Genomic DNA, 19,236 nt, shown 5'->3' on the forward strand with positions numbered 1-19,236 from the left:
CTTGTTGTACGTCAAGGACTACCAATACTATTAAAAATCCACCTAGTAAATATACTACAACTGTGTTCAAGCCCTAACAAGCAGGCATATACATAGAATGAAGGCTACTGCTAAGCTTGTAAGCCGCCCTGAGTCTTCGGAGAAGGGCGGGATATAAATGGAATTAAAATTAAATTTAAAAAAAAATTAAATAAAATAGTGCCATAAAAATGAGAAAATTCCTTGAAGGAATCACACACGCAAGTGTGAGCCGCCCCCTCTCCCCCACTGCAGTTCTTGAATTTTTCTTACCTTGCACCATGATGACAGAATTTTCTTTTGTATTGGAAAATACTTTGAACAACTTTTTCCACCAGCTTAAATGGCTGCTTTATTTTTGGTTCCACTAGTGGTGTAAAATGGACAAGTGTCACATCTACCTGAGATAAATATATATTAATAATGTTGTCATATTTATAGCAGTAAGGAGGTACATTTATTATAAATTTATATCTATAAATGTCATTTAAAACTGGCGATCCAATTAAAGGAGTTGCAATTCTATTGACCAATAAATCAGCAGCTTCCAAGTTCACAGTGTGGACCTCCTGAAATACGCTTTCAGAGAAATAGGAACAGGTAAGAGAAACAGACACTAAAAATACTGTTAAAATGAATTAGCTTTTGCCATCTGGGATGCAAAAGACAAACTAAACTCTAGATTATGTAGTATGATGTATCCCTTTGCTGCCATCTAATGTTTATAGATTTTTGTGCCCAGATCTTGTAGCCCCATTATACAGTAAACTCTTCTAGAACTAGAAGAATTTCTCTGTATTATGGGAAAAGGGAATCCTGTTTCTCATTCAATTTTCTTCTGCATGACTGAAAATGGTCCTCCTGGCAGCAGAATTATGAATAGAATTATGAATTAGTGGATTTCTCCCCCCCCCCCCCGGGTAAATAGGCATACTGCACATTTACATGAAAATAAAAATAGGCTGAAATAAAGTAATGCATCCTCAAATAAGACCTGCATCTTTTTTCACCCTGTGGAAATGCAAAACACATCTTACTGTTTACTCCATTACAGGATCTGGATTCTCAGAACACTCAGAAAGCTGCAAGGTTACTATGGAAACCAATGTAGGAAATTACTGTTCACTTGTAATTGGTTGCTTTAAAATTACTGACATTATATCCTATTTTTTTAGTTATGCATGTTAAACAAGCTCCATTTCAACACACTGATTTTTGATCATCATAGTAGCGTTACCATTTTATTTTGCAAATAGTTTTAGCAGAGAATAAATGTTTACTGCAAACACAAAATCAGGTTCACCTAACTGAGAAAAAAAATCTTGTGCCCTTCTGTCCCCTGTTTTAAAAATTAATGCAAACAAAATCCTGAAATTTTGTTAGGTGCTGTAATATGCATGTAAAAAAACCAAAAGACAAGTCTGAATTTTGCAATGTGTTACAAAAACACAGCCTTAAGAAGAAATGGCAAACTGAAGGTAGGTCTGCTAAAAAGAATCAATCATGGCAGACACCGCAGAATGATGGCACAGGCAAGCAAGTAGACCGGCTCTCTGTAATTCTTCTCCAGATAAGGAGAGGACATGAGATTGCTCACAGGTGCTCCAGACAGCTGCTCCTTGCAAGACAGTGGGCTCCAGTGGGCTCCGAGCTCTGGGAGAGGAGGGAATAGCCACCTTTTTGCTCAAACCACGGTGCCTTCAAACAGGCACTGGATCACATACCAATCACTTTTGGAAATTGATTGTTAACTGCTTTTCAGCTATTAGTTTGACCGCACTGGGTGAAATTCCTTCAATTCCTAGTTAAAAGAAGTCTTAAATACAAGTTTAAGGACTTAACAATTCTTTTGAAATAAACAGTGAAATTTAAGAGGGCAGCATAATATTCAAACTTGTAGGCAATTGTCTACAGGAAATTATCCAAGTTGCACTTAGTTATCAGCAAAAACATAACCAAAAAAATGACAAAAACTGTGAGTGTATTGTGCATATGTACTTTGTTTTCTAGATAAAAAATTGTACACACATGTTCATGTTCTTTTTATATAGAAAACTGAAATAATATGATAGCTCTATAGCATTAACCACTTCAAATTCCTCAGTGTTTCCCAACTACTATGTTCCTACAGACCCACTACCGGCTTTGTTACTTCATTTTAGACCTCCCCCCTCTGCTTTTTATATGAAACTGATCCCTCTATATCAGGGGTGTCAAACTCAATTTCATTGAGGGCCACATCAGCATTGCAGTTGCCCTCAAGGGGCCGGGTGGCTGTGGCCTGGGTGGGCGTGGCCTACTGGGTGGGCATGGCTAGAGTGCGTATGGCCTACTTGGGTGGGCGTGGCCAGCTCTACATCGTTCGCATCATGGGTGCCTATGGGGGCCTGGGCAGGAGTGGGACAGATCTGAGGGTCTCTGGCAGAAGGAGGGTCTCTGGGCCAGGGCCAAGGTAGTGGGGGCTGTTCCCTCACTGTTTCCAGGATGGCTTCGTGGGCCACATGAAACCACTTCGCGGGCCAGATCCGGCCCCCGGGCCTTGTGTTTGACATGTCTGCTCTATATTGTAATCCTCATTCTGAAGGAAATACAAATCTGTAAGATGGATCCAACCCTTTCCCAGCAGAAGCCCATTTAAACAGTTGGACTTTCTATTGTCTTCCCCCTGGAGAATCCGTACTTCCCAGAAATGTTCTGGAATGTTCCACGCTTCTAAACCACATTTTGGAGGTGCAGCATAGGATTAAAAAAAAAGGGGGGGGCTGTGTCACTTCCACTTGGTTTTGCTAATGGAAGCCACCACTGGCTTCTGCTCCTCAGCTTCTCCTTTTTATCATCTCCTTAGGACTGATAGTTTTAAAATTAATAACTTCCTGTGGCAGGAATTGTTTCTTTCATAATAATACAGAGAAAGAATAACATAAGTCAATTATCAAAGCCACTACACTCTTACCTTTAAGCACTGTTTAAACTTATATTAGTTCCTAGTTTCACTATATACCGTATTAAAGTTTAGTGAAGTTAAACAGAAACTAAAATGTTTTTCATCTTTACGTCTGGTTCAGGATTAAATATTATGGTTATTACAGCTGGCAGAAGATGAATTTACAATGTACTGCAGCAATATAGAACCCAAGAGTATGGAGAGCTTTCCCCAGCTTTGTCTTATAAGTAAAATGGAATTTTAGCATCAAGCAGAAATTTTAATTCGCCAGTTTTAATCCTCCCCATATTGTTACTTGGTGTTGGCTTTTTCAGATATTTACCTCTGAAATCAGAGACAATGAGAAAATGTGCTATATAGTTTTTCCTCTCAACGTTTTACCAGGCTCCTTGTGGAACTGGGAAATTCTGACATTCATAATTCCTTCTCAGGGACATGGTGAATGGCAAAGGGGGATCAAAGCAAGCCATCTCAATACTGTAACGCCAAATACTTAAGTCAGGGTTCTTCAAACGTGGCCCTTTTATGACTCGTGGACTTCAACTCCCAGAACTCCTCAGCCAGGCATGCTGGCTGAGGAATTCTGGGAGTTGAAGTCCACGAGTCATAAAAGGGCCAAGTTTGAAGACCCCTGACTTAAGTCCTAGGGATATTTATTCAAAGTTAAATATCTAATGTGGTACCGGGGAGGAAGGCTGATCTGATTAAAGTGAAGATGGCTGTACAGATCTGTATTATAGTCCACTGGGTAAACTTAATTGTTTCTCCCAGAAGCTGTAAGTTCTCATGGTTATGATAAACAATTATGAATCTACATGGAAAAGAACATTCTTGCAACACTGGTTCTTGAAAGAAGTTATTTTGATCAAGCGATATGACTAAGTGATAACTACTCTCCATCTGCAAGATTTAGAAGATCAATTGGATCAACTTGCCCTACTCAGGAATATATTTTTGAATAGTCAAGCTTCTTTCTTAGATGACAAAATATTTAAATAATTATGCTCAAACTTTGAAAAGTACTAATTTTAGCATGTTTTAATGTCCTTCCAGCAGCTAAGATTGTGGCCTTATGGTGAAAGACTGACTGAATCTAGTGTCCATGTGTTGTTTTATTGCACCTTTTATAGGAATTCAAGGACCCATTTTATTTTATTTTTTATTGAAAAGTTTTAAAATGCAGTTTTCCTTTAAAAAACCCCCCTTCCCCCTCCCTGCTCCCCCCCTACCTCCCCCCAACCTCCCTCCCTCCTCCCCTCCCTCCACCCCCCCCCGACTTCCCAGAGCTAAATACAAGGTATATATATATAAAAAGGCAATCATAAACAACCATATACTAACAACTATAAATTCTAAAATCCATCACTCTCTAGCTTATATAGGATAAGACACACCTTAACAATATTAAATATATATAAGAAACTAGAATAAAAAAAGAAAAAAAAACGAAAGAAGACTTATTCGAATGCTACATAAAACCTCTTAACCCTATACTTGTTCTGGATAAACTCAATCCATTTTCTCCATTCCATAATATAACGTTCTTGCGAATGATCTTTCAAATAGGCCGAAATCTTCGCCATCTCTGCCAGGTCAGAAACCTTTGAAGTCCAATCTTCTATGGTCGGCAGTTCCTCTTTCTTCCAATATTGGCCTATCAAAAGTCTTGCCGCTGTAATTAAGTTCAACATCAGCTTGGTGTCCACAACTGTAGCGTCTGCAATTATTCCCAACAAAAAAAGTTGCGGACAAAACTTTATCCTCTGTTTAAAAATCTTCTGCATATTCCACCAGATTTTTATCCAAAAAGCCTTAACCTTCTTACATGTCCACCATATGTGAAAATATGTTGCATCTTCATCACCACACCTCCAACATTTAGGCTGATAATTCGGATACATACTTGCAAGCTTTTTAGGATCTAGATGCCATCTATAAAACATTTTGTAAAAGTTCTCTCTTAGATTTTGAGCTTGAGTAAATTTTACGTTTCTCACCCAAATCTTTTCCCACGTGTCCATTGTAATAACTTCCTGGATGTTTTGGGCCCATTTAATCATACAATCCTTAACAAGCTCTGTTTCCGAGTCAATCTCTATCAATGCAAGATATATCCGTTTAATATGTGCTGGTCCCTGATTTCTAATCTGCTTTATCAAATTTTCATCAGTCATTGTAAATCCATTTTTCTGGTCTTCTTTCCACCTGTCCTGTAATTGAATATATTGAAACCAAGTTTGAACAACCTTCTCTTCTCGCAAGAGGCTATATGATTTCAAACACCAAACATTCCTTTCCAGGCTTAAAATTTCCTTGTACGTAGTCACATCATGTTTGAAACCAGCATGTATATTTTCTATTGCGTGTTTTGGAATTGCCCACAATGGTATCTTGCTGCTTAGCTTATGTCTATACTTCTTCCAAACTCTCAGCAATGCCTGTCTTAAAATATGCATCCTAAACACAGTATCTACCTTCTTATCATACAACAAATATGCATGCCAGCCAAACAACAAATCATGGCCCTCAAGATTTAATAACCTCAATTGCGTCAAATTAATCCAATCGCTTATTCCTACTAATGCAGCAGCTTCATAATATAATTTAAAATTAGGCAATTTAAGGCCACCTCTCTCACGAGTATCCTGCATAATCTTAAGTTTAACTCGTGGCTTTTTCCCTGCCCACACAAATTTATTGATACCACGCTGCCATTCCTCCAAATTAGAATCTTTCTTAAGAATAGGTATCATTTGAAACAAAAATAAAAATTTGGGCAGGACATTCATTTTCACTGCTGCAATCCGTCCCAACAAAGACAATTGCAATTTTTGCCAACTCTCCAATTCTTTTTGAATTTTCCCCCATAGTTTTTCATAATTATTTTTATATAGCTTTGTATTAGAGGGCGACAAAATCACCCCCAGATATTTAACCCTCTTAACAATCTCAAATCCCGTTAATCCTTCTAAGAGAGCCTTCTGTGAAACTGTCATATTTCTAGCCAAAATTTTAGTTTTCTGTGTATTTACTTTAAATCCAGAAACCTTCCCATATTGTGTTATTATCTCCATCAGGTCCACAACAGAGTTCTCTGGCTGGGTCACTGTAACAACCAGATCATCTGCAAATGCTCTCAATCTATAGTCCTGATCTCCAACTTGTATCCCCTTAATTTTTTCCGAGCTCCGAATCTTAACCAATAGTATCTCTAATGTTAACACAAATAACAAGGGCGATAACGGACACCCTTGCCTTGTGCCCTTCTCAATATTACATGCTGCTGTCAGGCTATTGTTAACTATGATTCGGGCAGTTTGTTTTTGATATAATGCCCTAATCGGCTGTAAAAAATTTTCCCCAAAATCCATTTTATCTAAAACTTTCAACAAAAATTGCCAATTCAATTGATCAAAGGCCTTTTCAGCATCTAAAAAGATTAGCGCTGCAGAGATCTGGTTGTGCCTTTCCAAAAACTCTAACACATCAACTATATGTCTCACATTATTTTTCATTTGCCTACCACTAATAAACCCCGTTTGATCCCCATGAATCACCTGTTGCAGAACCCTCATCAGTCTATTAGCCAAAACCTTAGCAAATATCTTATAATCTGTATTTAAAAGCGATATCGGTCTGTAATTTTTAACTTGAGTAGCATCCTGGTCTTCCTTCGGAATCAAAGAGATAAAAGCTGTTCTCCAAGACGGTGGCACCTTTCCCCCCCTCTGAATTGTCTGAAACAGTTCCTTTAACGGCTTTATCATCTCAAATTGTAAATTTTTATAATAGGCTGCAGTCAAGCCATCCGTGCCTGGCGCTTTATCCACCTTCAGTTCCTTAATTGCTGTAAGAATTTCTTCTTCTGTAATCAGTTGATTAATCCCCTCTTTTTGTACTTGCGTAAGAACTGGGATGCTAGCATTCTCCAAGTATATATCAATATCTTTTACATTAATTTCCTCTTTAGTATATAATTTCGAATAAAAATCCACAAAAGCATCCTTAATAAGATTCTGTTGAAACACAACCCTTCCTTTATACTCAATCTTATCTATATTAGAGGCCGTTTGTTTTTTCCTCAATCTATAAGCTAACCATCTGCCTGGTTTATTAGCGTTGCAAAAAGTATTGTGCCTAGCAAACCGCAGATTGGTTGCCACTTGATCTGCCATTAATTTATCAAATTGTCCTCTTAGCAGTCTAATAGCCTCCTTGACCTTCACATCCTCTGGATTCAAAATCAAAGCCTTTTCTTTTTCCTTTATTTCATTCTCCAGTTCTTTCCTTCTAGTTTCCACTGCACGTCTATGTCTATTATTCATATATATCAACACCCCTCTCATATAGGCCTTGCTAGCATCCCAAACCATGTCCATAGAGGTACCCTTATTCATATTAATCTCAAAAAAGTCCTTCATCCGCTGTTTGCATTCTTCCACATTTCTCTGATTTCTAAACAAATTCTCATTTACGCGCCACGAGCGCCTGTCTCTTTTCTCCTTATCAATCTCCAACCAAACTGGACTGTGGTCAGAAATAGTTCTTGCACAAATCTTCACCTTTTTAGTTCTCAAAAAAAAAATCATTAGTCAACAAAATAAAATCAATCCTCGAAAAAGATTGGTGTCTATCAGAATAAAAAGTATAATCCTTCTCCTGCAAGTGTCTCTCACGCCAAATATCTCGCAATTCCAGGTCATCCTTCATTTCAAAAAAAGATTTAGGCAGTCTAGCATGACTTGGAATGCGCTTAAAAGCTCCAGCCTTGTCCAACTGTACATCCAAAACACCATTCCAGTCTCCCATAAAAATAAAAGATTTATAATCCAACTGGGTAAGGTTTGTGTGGAGTAAGCTAAAAAAATCAGCTTGTTGTTGGTTAGGTGCATATAATCCAACTAGAAGCGTCTTTTTACCTTCTAACAACAGCTCAATCATAACATATCTTCCATGCTTATCTGCTTCAATTAAGTCTGCTGTTAAGGCACTTTTAACATAAACAACCACTCCATTTTTCTTATTCTCTGCAGAGGCAACAAATTGCGTACCCAGTCTCGAGTTCAATAAATGCTTTTGATCCAAAACTCTAATATGCGTTTCTTGCAAACATATAACATCTATCTTAAATTGTTTTAAATATTGAAAAACTTTCTTCCTCTTCTGCGGTGAATTTAGTCCATTAACATTCCAGGTTAGAAATTTAGTTGCCATGCATATCCTCCCAAAGCTCTTGGAGCACAGCTTTGATAGGGCTAACTTCTTTAGGCCGTGCTCCTCCCACAGCTTGACTATATGTACGTTGTGAAGAATCTGAAGACTTTTGCTGATCTTGTTCTTTTATTTTCTTTGCTCGTTTTAAAGCAACACGCGTTACTCTTTGCTCTCTAGGATCATCCAAAGAAGTTGTATCTTGATCTCCTCCAGCACCACTTTCCTCTGTTTCATCCTCTTGATGTTCTCCTTCTCCCGATCCCTTTCCAGCTTCCAGAAGTGTTAATGGGGTTGCTTTTAAGACATTATTGTAGAAATCACGCGCTTGCTTCACAGTAATCAGCCGATACCTTTTACCTTCATGCATCACCATCAGCCCATCTGGAATCTCCCATCTGAACCTTATATCTCTTTGCTTAAGCTCATGCACGAGAAATGTATAGTCCTTCCTTCCCCTTAAAATCCTTGGAGGAATTTCTTTTAAAACCAAGACTTCTTGTTCAGCAATCACCACTTTAGCATCATAGGCAGCTTGTATAACTTGATCTCTAATCTCTCTTTTTGCAAAATAAACCACCACATCTCTAGGCAACTTTCTCTGTCTGGCAATCCATGAATTCACCCAAAACACTTTATCCATAGCTGCTCTTATTTCAGATGCTGGCTGATTTAATACCACTTCAAGAGCCTCAGAGATCAGCTGCTTTAAATCTTCTTTAATATTCTCTTTTAAACCTCTGATTCTAACAGCAAACTGCATCTGGTAATATTGGGCTAGGCTTAACTCCCTTTCCATTTTGTCTCTTGCATTTTCATTCTCCCGTGCTTTTACTTCTAATATAGCGTTCCTTTGAGCCAGATCATCCATTTTTTCATCTAATTCTTCCACACATCCCGCCACTTTATGCACTGAAGACAAAATGTCTATCTTCATCACGCTGAACTTCTGTTCCATCCTCTCTTCCATTCTCTCCTCCAATTTCTCCAATTTCTCCTCCATCTGTGCAAATTTATCACCCATTGATTGATTGATTGATTCCAAAAGTTTATCCAGAGCATCTCGTAAGTCCTTCGATGTCAGCACTTCAGGAGGGTGCAACGCCTGTAGTGATGATTGTTGCACCGGCGAGGATCCACCGCTCCGAAGAGTTTTAGGGGGAGGTTTCGCCGCCATCTTTTAGTCCTCAATTATGACGCACTTTCACTTAAAGTTTAAAAAGTCCAACAAGCTAGAGAGTATAGTAAAATAATCCTCTTCACCTTTACCTCTTGTACCGCTCTGCCTGCTCCTTTAAATCATAGTCCTTTCTTCAGGCAGGGATGGTTCGCAGACGCCTGGCTCTGCTCCAAGAAGTTCGGAGCAGAGACGCCGGCCAGCTGGGAGCAACCCAGGCTTCGGGGGAGTTCAATCCTTCAGCCGCCCAAGCTCCAAGCTCAGGCGGCCCCGGAGAACTCTACCCCTACCTGGGGCCTCACCCCCTCCTCTTCTCCTGAGGAGGGGGCTTCAATTTCGCCCGAACAGCTGATCGGCGCTGTTTCGGGCGAAAAAACAAACAGCTGAGCCGCGGGCAGCCCGGGAAGGCTGTCTTCGGCGCCGCACCGCCACCGGAAGTCCAAGGACTCTGGTTTCTCTTCAGATCGTATAAATCTTTCGCCTTTTACAAGGACCCATTTTATAACTGTCTATTAGGTTTGAATAGAATAGAGCTGGAAGGGACCTTGGAGGTCTTCTAGTCCACCCCATGCTCAAGCAGGAGAACCTACACCATTTCAGACAAGTGACTGTCTAGTCTCTTCTTAAAAACCTCCAGTGACGGAACGTCCACGATTTCTGAAAGCAAGCTACTCCACTGGTTAATTGTCCTCACTTTTAGGAAGTTTCTCCTTAATTCCAGGTTGCTTCTCTCTTTGGTCAGTTTCCAACCATTGTTTCTTGTCCTGCCCTCTGGTGGTTTGGAGAATAGTTTGACCCCCTCTTTGTGGAAGCCCCTCAAATATTGGAATACTGCTATCATGTCACCCCTATTTCTTCTTTTCTTTAGACTAGCCAAACTCAAGTCCTGCAGCCTTTCTTCATATGTTTTAGTCTCCAGGCCTGTGATCATTTTAGTTGCTTTTCTCTGAAGTTTTTCCAAAGTCTCAACATCTTTTTTGACCAAACTTGGTTGCAGTATTCCAGGAGTGGTCTTACTAGGGTTTTATAAAGCGGTACTAATACTTCACGTGATCTTGATTCTATGCTTCTGTTTATAAAACCCAGGATTGTATTAGCTTTTTTGGCAGCTGCTGCACACTGCTGGCTCATAGTCAAGTGATCATCCACTAGGACTCCAAGGTCCCTCTCACAGTTACTGTTTTTGAGCTAGATACTTCTACCTTTGATACAATTCTATCAAACCTCTGACCTACAACAATGCAAAAACAATCTCAAGGATGAGCTGCTCCTTATTTTTCCTGCCTAAATGTAAAACTTTGCTTTTCTCCACATTAAAATTAATTTTGTTGGATGTGGCCCACTGTTCCAAGTTTGTCAGGATCTTTTTGGATCCTGAGCTTGTCTTCTGGGGTATTGGCTTTTCCTGCCAGTTTAGTGTCATCTGCAAATTTGATGAGTTCCCCTTCTATTCCCTCATCTAAGTCATTAATGAAGATACTGAAGAGTACTGGGCCTAAGATGGAGCCTTGTGGTACCCCACTGCTTACTTCTTTCCATGTGGATGTAGTACCATTGAGGACTACTTGTTGGGAACGGTTTGTCAGCCAGCTACAAATCCATCTGGTGGTGATGTCGTCCATCCTTCTTTTTTCTAGCTTACTAAGCAGGTTGTGATCTACTTTGTGAAATACCCAGGCTAAGTGACATTATGCAAGGCTATGCCTTTGAGATTTTTGACACTGAATGTCATTGCTGAACGTGGCAAAACTTTTTATACTGTCTGTATATGATTTTACTACAATTAGCAACTGCCTCATTTAGCAACCATTCACAGTCACAATGGTAATGAAAAAGAAGGTATGACCAATCCTATCTACAACTGGCCTGACAATATGCAGTTGCAATTTCAACTTAGCAACTACTTTGATTAATGACCAAGCTGCCAGTGCCAGCTGAAGTAGCTAAATAAGAACTATATGTCCTGGCTATAAACCTCATTATATTTTGATCACCTCAGTGACAGATTTACAGTTTTACCTTTGTATTTTGTTTGGAGTAGAAATTGTTTAATTTGTTAATGTGCAGAATTCTGATCAGTGACCTTAATTAAAAAACCCCACAAAATACTTCAATTCTATGAAATTATATTTTCTTAAAAAAATTGAAAACCAAGTATGAGTTAAGTCCTATCCAGTTCAATTAGATCTGCTTCCAGACAATTCTATCAAACCTCTGAGCTACAGCAATGCAAAAACAATCTCAAGGATGAGCTGCTCCTTATTTTTTTGCTTAGAGAAGGACAGGAAGTCATCCTTAAGAGTTATTCTGTGTTTGAAAAGTAATGCCAAGCAGTCATGTTATGGCTTCTGTTATATAATAACAAACCTGACCCAAGATCTATCCCAAGACAGGCCAATGTCAACAACTATTTGGCTTGTCCAGAATTTGTAGGCAATCAGGTTTAAAAGGAACTGGAGAAATTACGCAAAGTACAGTTTTCAATAACAATATGGAGACTTTATGCAAAAGCAAACCTTGAATCCCCATTACTTGAAGATTAATGAAACCACAGTTACCACTATGTTGCTGTCAATGCTCACTTGTTATAAAGGGAAATAATCACATGCCCACCAGATGTTTGGAACAACAGCACCCTCCTCGATCCTGGTCATTTTTAGTGGGGCCGATGACACTTAAAATCCAAAACACCTGGACAGCACCTGATTTACTATCTCCAGTGGATCACAAATCAGTGATTTCCCTTTTCCCAGACAGAAAAGGTCAGACAATAAGGGAAGCTCCTATTTATCATATTGCATAATTAGCAGATTTCCCCTGACATTTCTTCACTAGAGCTTTTTCTTGTTGACTTGTCAAAACCTTTACAGCTATGCTCTGTATTTATCATATAAGCTGCAAGTACTGCTTTTTCCCCACTTAACCTTTAGAAGTAAGGCAAATAATTACAGTACTGTACAGAAACAACTGGAAAGGTATGTGAAACTTAGCCACATATGTATGTACTGTAGGTATGTGTATTTCTCACAATGATTACTTAGAGGAATTTATATCTCGCTGTGCAATTCTGAGGTTCTGAGACTGATTGGCAATATAAAACACCTTAATTCTGCTTTCACTTATGTTGAAGCTCATTCTATAGTTATTATTTCCTATACTGTAGCGCAGAGGTCCCCAACCTTTTGGGCACCAGGGACCGGTTCTGTGAAGAGAGGTTTTTCCGTGGACCGGAGGGTGTGTGGTTTTGTGTGCTGCCTGCATCCCATGGATGGGGCTTTGCTTGTTTGTGCAGGCCAGTTGGTGGCTTGCCACAGCTCGGTACTGGTCCACGGAGCGGGGGTTGGGGACCCCTGCTGTAGCGAAAACAGTTTCTAAAGCTAAAATTGGGACAATTTTTTTCTATTAAAATATTTGTTCTACTCTCCAAGCCAATTATTCAGCTTGGGATCTGGAAATCATTATGTGCTTAAAACCAAGGGTTTACATGCCTTTTCTCTATAATCTCTTTTGCTTTTGTTAAGCAAAGTATTTTCTCCAATGCAGATTTGTTAAACAAAGTAGCTCTTTATATTCTGGTAGATGGTACTAAGACAAGGAATAGGAAGCACTGCTGCATACAGAGCATCAGAGACCTATTTCTGGTTAATAAAATAGCCAATGCAATTTTCCATGAGGAACAGAGACATTTACCCTCCAGATAAGTTGTGTTTTTACAACTTCTGCTGCCATGAAAGCATCTTAAACCTTTCCTTTATCAGTAAGTACTGAAACGTATTATTAGATATCTGCATTTTATGGCATCTAAACATTATTAAAAATGGGATTTTAATATTTTTGTACATTTGTGTGATGTTGGCACTTACTCAAAAGCTACTCTTTAATTCTGAGATCATGCTGATTTTAATATTTAAAGCTGCAAAAACTAACACTCCACAATGCTCCTGAGCAGCAGTAAACCATGAGGTAAAAGTGGTACCATTCAGGGCTGGCTTCTCCCTCTATCACAGCTGATGAGGAGATGAAGCTGGATCTATCATACTGTGGCAGAAAATAAGACACAAGGGATGTGAGAATTTAAAATGAAGGAATTCCCAACAAAACATATGAAATATACTCTCTTGCAGAAGCAATTTTAACACTGTTAATACACAGTATACCCATTCAGTATAAGTTACTGACAATAAGTTAAGGAAGACGATATAAGATTATGACATGGTAAGCAGTGAAACTAATTAAATTGATAAGTTCAGTATAAAAAAAATAATCATAAAGGAATGGTTGATACACTATCTTAGCCTTAAGTACAACAAATTCATTCCCTTTCCATTACCAGGACTTCCAGTTTTTACTCTTCAAAATCAATAATATCTGAACTGAGATAAAATTGAAACAACTATAGAACTGTTAATTTTTATTTAATGGGAAATATTTGAAAACTTACAGAAGCAAAGCTGTTCATGTGTGTTTAATTAAAAACTGTCACTGGGACACCTATAGCATGAACCTGGTGAATTCTTGGGTTCCCAATCAGTGATTAGTATTTATATGTGTATAAAAGAATGAAAGTAGGAAAAGACTATTTGAACTCTAGCCTGAGTATATTCATTGCAAGAATTGAGAAGTTATATCGATGTACATTTCATTTCAAATCCATTGGAAATTTAAGACCTATACTGTTTATAGGACTAGAATTACATTTTTTTAAAAAAAATTTCTTCATGCTGTCTTACAAAATGGATTGGAAGCTTCTTAAGCCGGCCAATAAGGGCACAAATCTTTCCTTGATTTTTTTTGGCACAGGACATATCTCAATTTTACGTCTTACCATTTCATTTGCAGTTTCTGCCACTGTGGCTGATTATCAACACCTCCTCATGCTCAGTTGCTCTCACTCACTACCCATTTATAATCACCCCTCTCCAAGTGCCCGGTGTACATCTGCTCAGTCCTTTTGTAGCCTTCTCATCTGCTGCAGGGTCACGTTTAGCAAATCATTCAGTTAGCCGTTATTTCAAATGCAAGCCCTCTTGTTTGCTCAATTCTCCTGCCCTTGCCACTCTCTCCCCTCCTCCTATCACATACAGACAACTACAGCCTTGGCTGGGGAGCCATCAGACAGTAACACAGGTTTACAGCAACAGAAAAGAAACAGGCAGACAAAAGGTGACGGCAAATCTCATCATGGCATCAGCCGCGCTCCAGTTTTTTGCTTTCATCCTAGCCTTGTTTGGTGTTTTTGGTGCGATCGCAGCCACCCTGTTGCCCAACTGGAAGGTGAATGCAGACACGGGCTCAAACATAATCACAGCCATCACTCAGATGCAAGGGCTCTGGATGGACTGCACATGGTACAGCACCGGGATGTTCAGCTGCACACTGAAATATTCAATCCTCTCTCTCCCTGTTTCCATCCAGGCAGCAAGGACCACCATGATTCTGTCCTGCATTCTCTCCATTTTTGGGATCTGCATCGCCACAGTGGGGATGAAGTGCACCCTCCTGGGAGGGGACAGAGAGACCAAAAACCACACGTCAGTTGCCGGAGGAGTCTTCTTTATTTTGGCAGGAATATCTGGCTTGATACCAACAGCCTGGTACACGAAAGAGATTATTTCCAACTTTCTGGACCCAACTATTCCAGAAAGCAGTAAGCATGAACCAGGAGGAGCAGTTTACGTTGGATTTATTTCGGCTGGACTTCTGCTTGCTGCAGGTACCATCTTTGGCACTTCCTGTTTTAAGAAACAGCAGAGACCAGGGATTTATCCTAACAAGCAGCAGAACCTGCACCTAGCTGCCCGGCAAGTGGACAAAGACTACAGCCTGAAGGACTATGTGTAAATATAGTGGTGGACCTGTCTATCGAGGTTGCTTATGTGGTCTTGCTTTTATAACAATGCGATTGATGCAATCCTTATAAAGACATTGGGTGAGCTGTTTCTTATTTATTAAAAAAAGAAAGAAAAAGATGCTAAGAATTTAAAAACTAACCCACCCTTTATTACTGAAACTGCTTTGCAACTGGATTATACTGAGAATGGGTGGTAGGGGTGTAAATATAATATAAATTAGTTACAAGAGTTAGTTTGTATCTGTCACATGCCTCATTTAGTATCACCAAGTGACTTATTTTAACAATGGTACCAGCTGAACTGATTCTGCCTTGCTGTGGATTTCTGTGTTTTGTTTTTAAATGTTGGCTGCATTTCTCAATGTCAGTTTTCAACGACTATGATAAATGGTCTCTCCAGGTTTCTTTGAAAGAATAACAGTTATCCCAACGTTTCTGAGGATTAGCTGCCCCTAGACTTCAGAGATTCCATGCCCCACAATAACCTGCACCCATTCCGCTTTCTTTGGAAAACCTCTACTTAATATTTTGCCACTAAGTCAAACACAACAGGACTAACAAGACCTACCTATTTATATTTACAGGACATTTTTAAAAACTCCTTTTTTCAAGCTTGATTTCTACGTGTCTTAAATAACATAAAACTAAACATAATTAAATAAACTGTTCCAGTTGTCAGTAACTAGTGAGTACTTCAGCAGGATTTAAAGCTGTATGTCATCTAGCTATTATCTATACTTTATGCAAACTATTTACAAAGCAATCTTCAATCAGATTCCAAAGATTTTGGCTATATGCCACTCAAAGATTTAGCAGGCAATAGTCAATTGTTTTATAATTATTTTGCCAGCATGAGACACTTGATTAGTCTTGCTTCTTTAAATCTTTTTCTCGTGTCCATCTGCAAAAATCATGATCGGTCACAAAATAACCACTCATCTCCCTTCAAGAGAGATAAAATTTGAACATGTTAGCAATATAGCACAATATAAAGAGCAAAGTTTGGATCAATAGCTTGAAATATAATTTGAGCTATCTGTAGATTTCTATAGCACCTATTTTCTAGTGTCAGCAATGTTAAATAACTTCACCAAAAGATAAGTCTTTTGTTTCTTACAAAAGAATTATAGCATGAATTTTTTTTAGTTAGAAAAATAAAAGGATATGTAGAGGCTTCTAAAATTATACATAACATGATAAAAATGAGGTGTACTTTTTCCCTATAAAAAAAACCAGAATCATGGTTTGTTTTTTAAATTAAGAAAATTTCCCCCAGAATAAAAATTAAATGAAAAAAAGTGCAAAAAATGAATTAAAGTTAGTAAAATTATAAGTGACTTCAGATCTTCTTTTCAATAGATAATTACAATCTTATTATCTCTCCTCCCTCAAGTTGCTTCAGTCCCTCATTTAATCCACATATTTATTAATTGTCAAATCTATAAGATATTGGGTGTTTTTTTTGTCAGAATCCTGAGTTACATAGCAAAGCTGAAGAGAGGGCTGGGGTAAAGTTTTGGGATACGTGAAACACACTGTTAAATTTTAAAGATTACTACAAAAAGATGTGGTGGGTAAGCTGTTCTTTAAAAAAAGACTCATCAATTGCAGGGACAGTAAGGTTATTAATTATTAGTAGCCATGGGAGTTAAACATTATCTCTAATAATAGAGGCAGTAAACCTCTCAGCGCTGCTAAGGAGCCACAGTGAGTTTTGCCACTACCTGTGAAATCTGCACAAGGAATCTGATTACTTTGTAAAACTTGGTAAAAACTGTACAACACAAACTCAAAATATACTGCCTATGTTTGGCTAGTGCAGCACTTCAGTTTGCAAAACATTATTATAGTTTATTAAAAATATACTGCTCAAAAAAATAAAGGGAACATAAGATAAAGACATCCTACTATTAAATACAGTACATTGTGTTGTTTAAGTGTTCCCTTTATTTTTTTGAGCAGTATATATATATACCTGTTTCTTCCTAAAGGGGCATTTTTAAGATAAGTATCTTAATGCTGATTTTCATCCACAAACATCTGCTTGTGCCAGTTCTGAGACATATGCAGAAGTAACCTTAAGTATGTTAAAACAAAAGAAAACCCAAACTTTGAAGAGAAGCAGCCCCAAACTAGGAGAAACTTTATAGCAGAAATATAACTGCAATTCAACAATTAATAGCAAAATGTTATTATTTTCATGATATATAAGATCCAAAAAACTTTGAGTAGACTGGCAGAGGACATTCTGGAAGCTAAAAGTGATGAGCAACCTGGGAGCAACTTCATCAGTTCACCATGTTGGAAATAAGTGTTTCGCTATAGCAACTGTTTAAAAAAAAAGGGCCCATGATAGCCATTTTGTAAAAGTACGCATGAGAAACTATCTTGATTCTCAATGTCTGGTCATTCCCACTACAGCACATGATAGCCAATGAATATCACCATTTTCTTCTACATGGAAATCATTATCTTATGAAAACGAATGTAAACAGCTCAAAAATGAAGATTGCTGCTTTTGAGAAAATAAGAATTCATAGCTAGCATCTTAACAAATATAGATTAATAATCTAGTTATATTTTGTGTGCCAGCTATTTCATTTCTGGAAATACCATTAATCGTGTTTGGAAAAAATGTATTAAATTAAGAACCCAGTTCAAATATTTTTAACACAGCTGGCAAGCTTGCATTGGCATAATACCATGCAATCTAATTCTCAGACAAAAAAGTTAAAAGTATTCTGTTAAAGTCAGACAAATTCCAAGAAAAAATGCACCAGCAACATCAAAACAAAAGAAATACTGCTTGCATAGAAATAGAGAAGAGTAACAGTTCTTAAGAGAGTACTCTCTCTGCAGATATACTGTATATTACCACCACCAATTTAACATGGAAAGAGCAATAAAAACAGAACAAATAACAGTATTTATAGGGGCTACAAGATTGTAAAAGGGGGGATTTTATAACAGTACTCATAAGGTGAGTTTGACACTAGCACTGTAATCTCCAAAAGAAAACCAATTTGCAAAAGTTGGCGTCCTATTGCCAGCCCAAATGAAGAGCATCAAGACAATTAATTTCAGGCCAGTCTATTCCCTTTTCTCCTGCCTTACAGATGAAAAGTAACAATCAATCACTGGCCGGGAACACATGAAAGCCAGAATGTTTCTTACAGGAGACACTGTAATATAGGATCAGGAATCAGTGATCCCCCAGATATTGTTGAAGTTCTCACCAGACTAGTCATCATCACCAATGATGAAGGACACTGTCAAGACATCAGCAGGTCCCAGAATCCTTCAGGTTTGTTTTCCAATAATTATGCAAAGTTTCCACTAACCCATGTATATCAAGGACAGAGAAAGGACAATAGTTACTCTGAAAATAACTCCCAAGTCATCTTCTAATCAGGATCAGTCATGTAATATTAAATGATGCATTATTATGTAAGCATTAACCCTTTAACAATCCTGTGACACAAGCTAAGCTGAAATGTGGTCATCTGTCTAAGGTCCCACAAATGGTTTAGTAGTGTCTGAAAATGAATCTGACTTTGGCCATCCCACCATACAGCTCGATGCCATCTGCTATTCTAACTCTCTATTGAGCAACAAGATTGCAGTACTTAGCCAATCTTGATCTAAACAATATATTAGGTCCAGACCTTGTTAATATTGGGAAAATTGGGAAACATTTGGGAAATTAGTTGCAGAAGGTTGAAAAAAAATCCTGAAGTAAGGCAATGACAGGCCATTGCCATACTGTTACCAAGGAAATTGACAATTCTGATAGCTGCCCAATTTATTCCAAAAGTATACCGTATATACTTGAGTATAAGCCGACTCGAGTATAAGCCGAGACCCCCAATTTCACCCCCAAAAACTGGAAAAAGTTGGTGACTTGAGTATAAGCCGATCCGCCGTTCTGCAAGCCTCCGCCGCCGGCTGCTTCGTTCCGCAGCGGAAAGAAGCAGGCAGGCTGCTTCGTTCCGCAGTGGAAAGAAGCAGCCTGCTTCGTTCAGGCTGCTTCGTTCC

General features: G+C 38.4%; 2 protein-coding genes across 2 annotated transcripts in view; one reads left to right on the forward strand and one right to left on the reverse strand.

The window, feature by feature from the left end:
• TFB1M (transcription factor B1, mitochondrial) overlaps positions 1-19,236 on the reverse strand; it is a 38,829-nt gene that overhangs the window by 1,804 nt on the left and 17,789 nt on the right. Inside the window, exon 6 of the mRNA XM_083348124.1 lies at positions 292-419. Coding sequence (XP_083204250.1) covers positions 292-419 — 128 coding nt within the window. The remainder of the gene's footprint in view (positions 1-291; positions 420-19,236) is intronic.
• CLDN20 (claudin 20) lies at positions 14,517-15,246 on the forward strand. Its single transcript, XM_083358331.1, has one exon. The coding sequence runs from the start codon at positions 14,532-14,534 to the stop codon at positions 15,189-15,191; it is 660 nt and encodes a 219-aa protein (XP_083214457.1). The 5' UTR covers positions 14,517-14,531; the 3' UTR covers positions 15,192-15,246.

The sequence above is a fragment of the Vipera ursinii genome (genome assembly GCF_947247035.1).
Source record: "Vipera ursinii genome assembly, chromosome: 1".
NCBI classification, from domain to species: domain Eukaryota; kingdom Metazoa; phylum Chordata; class Lepidosauria; order Squamata; family Viperidae; genus Vipera; species Vipera ursinii.

Excerpts from the sequence above, each read along its gene's own strand:
- CLDN20 (XM_083358331.1), top strand. The coding sequence starts at position 14,532 with ATGGCATCAGCCGCGCTCCAGTTTTTTGCTTTCATCCTAGCCTTGTTT.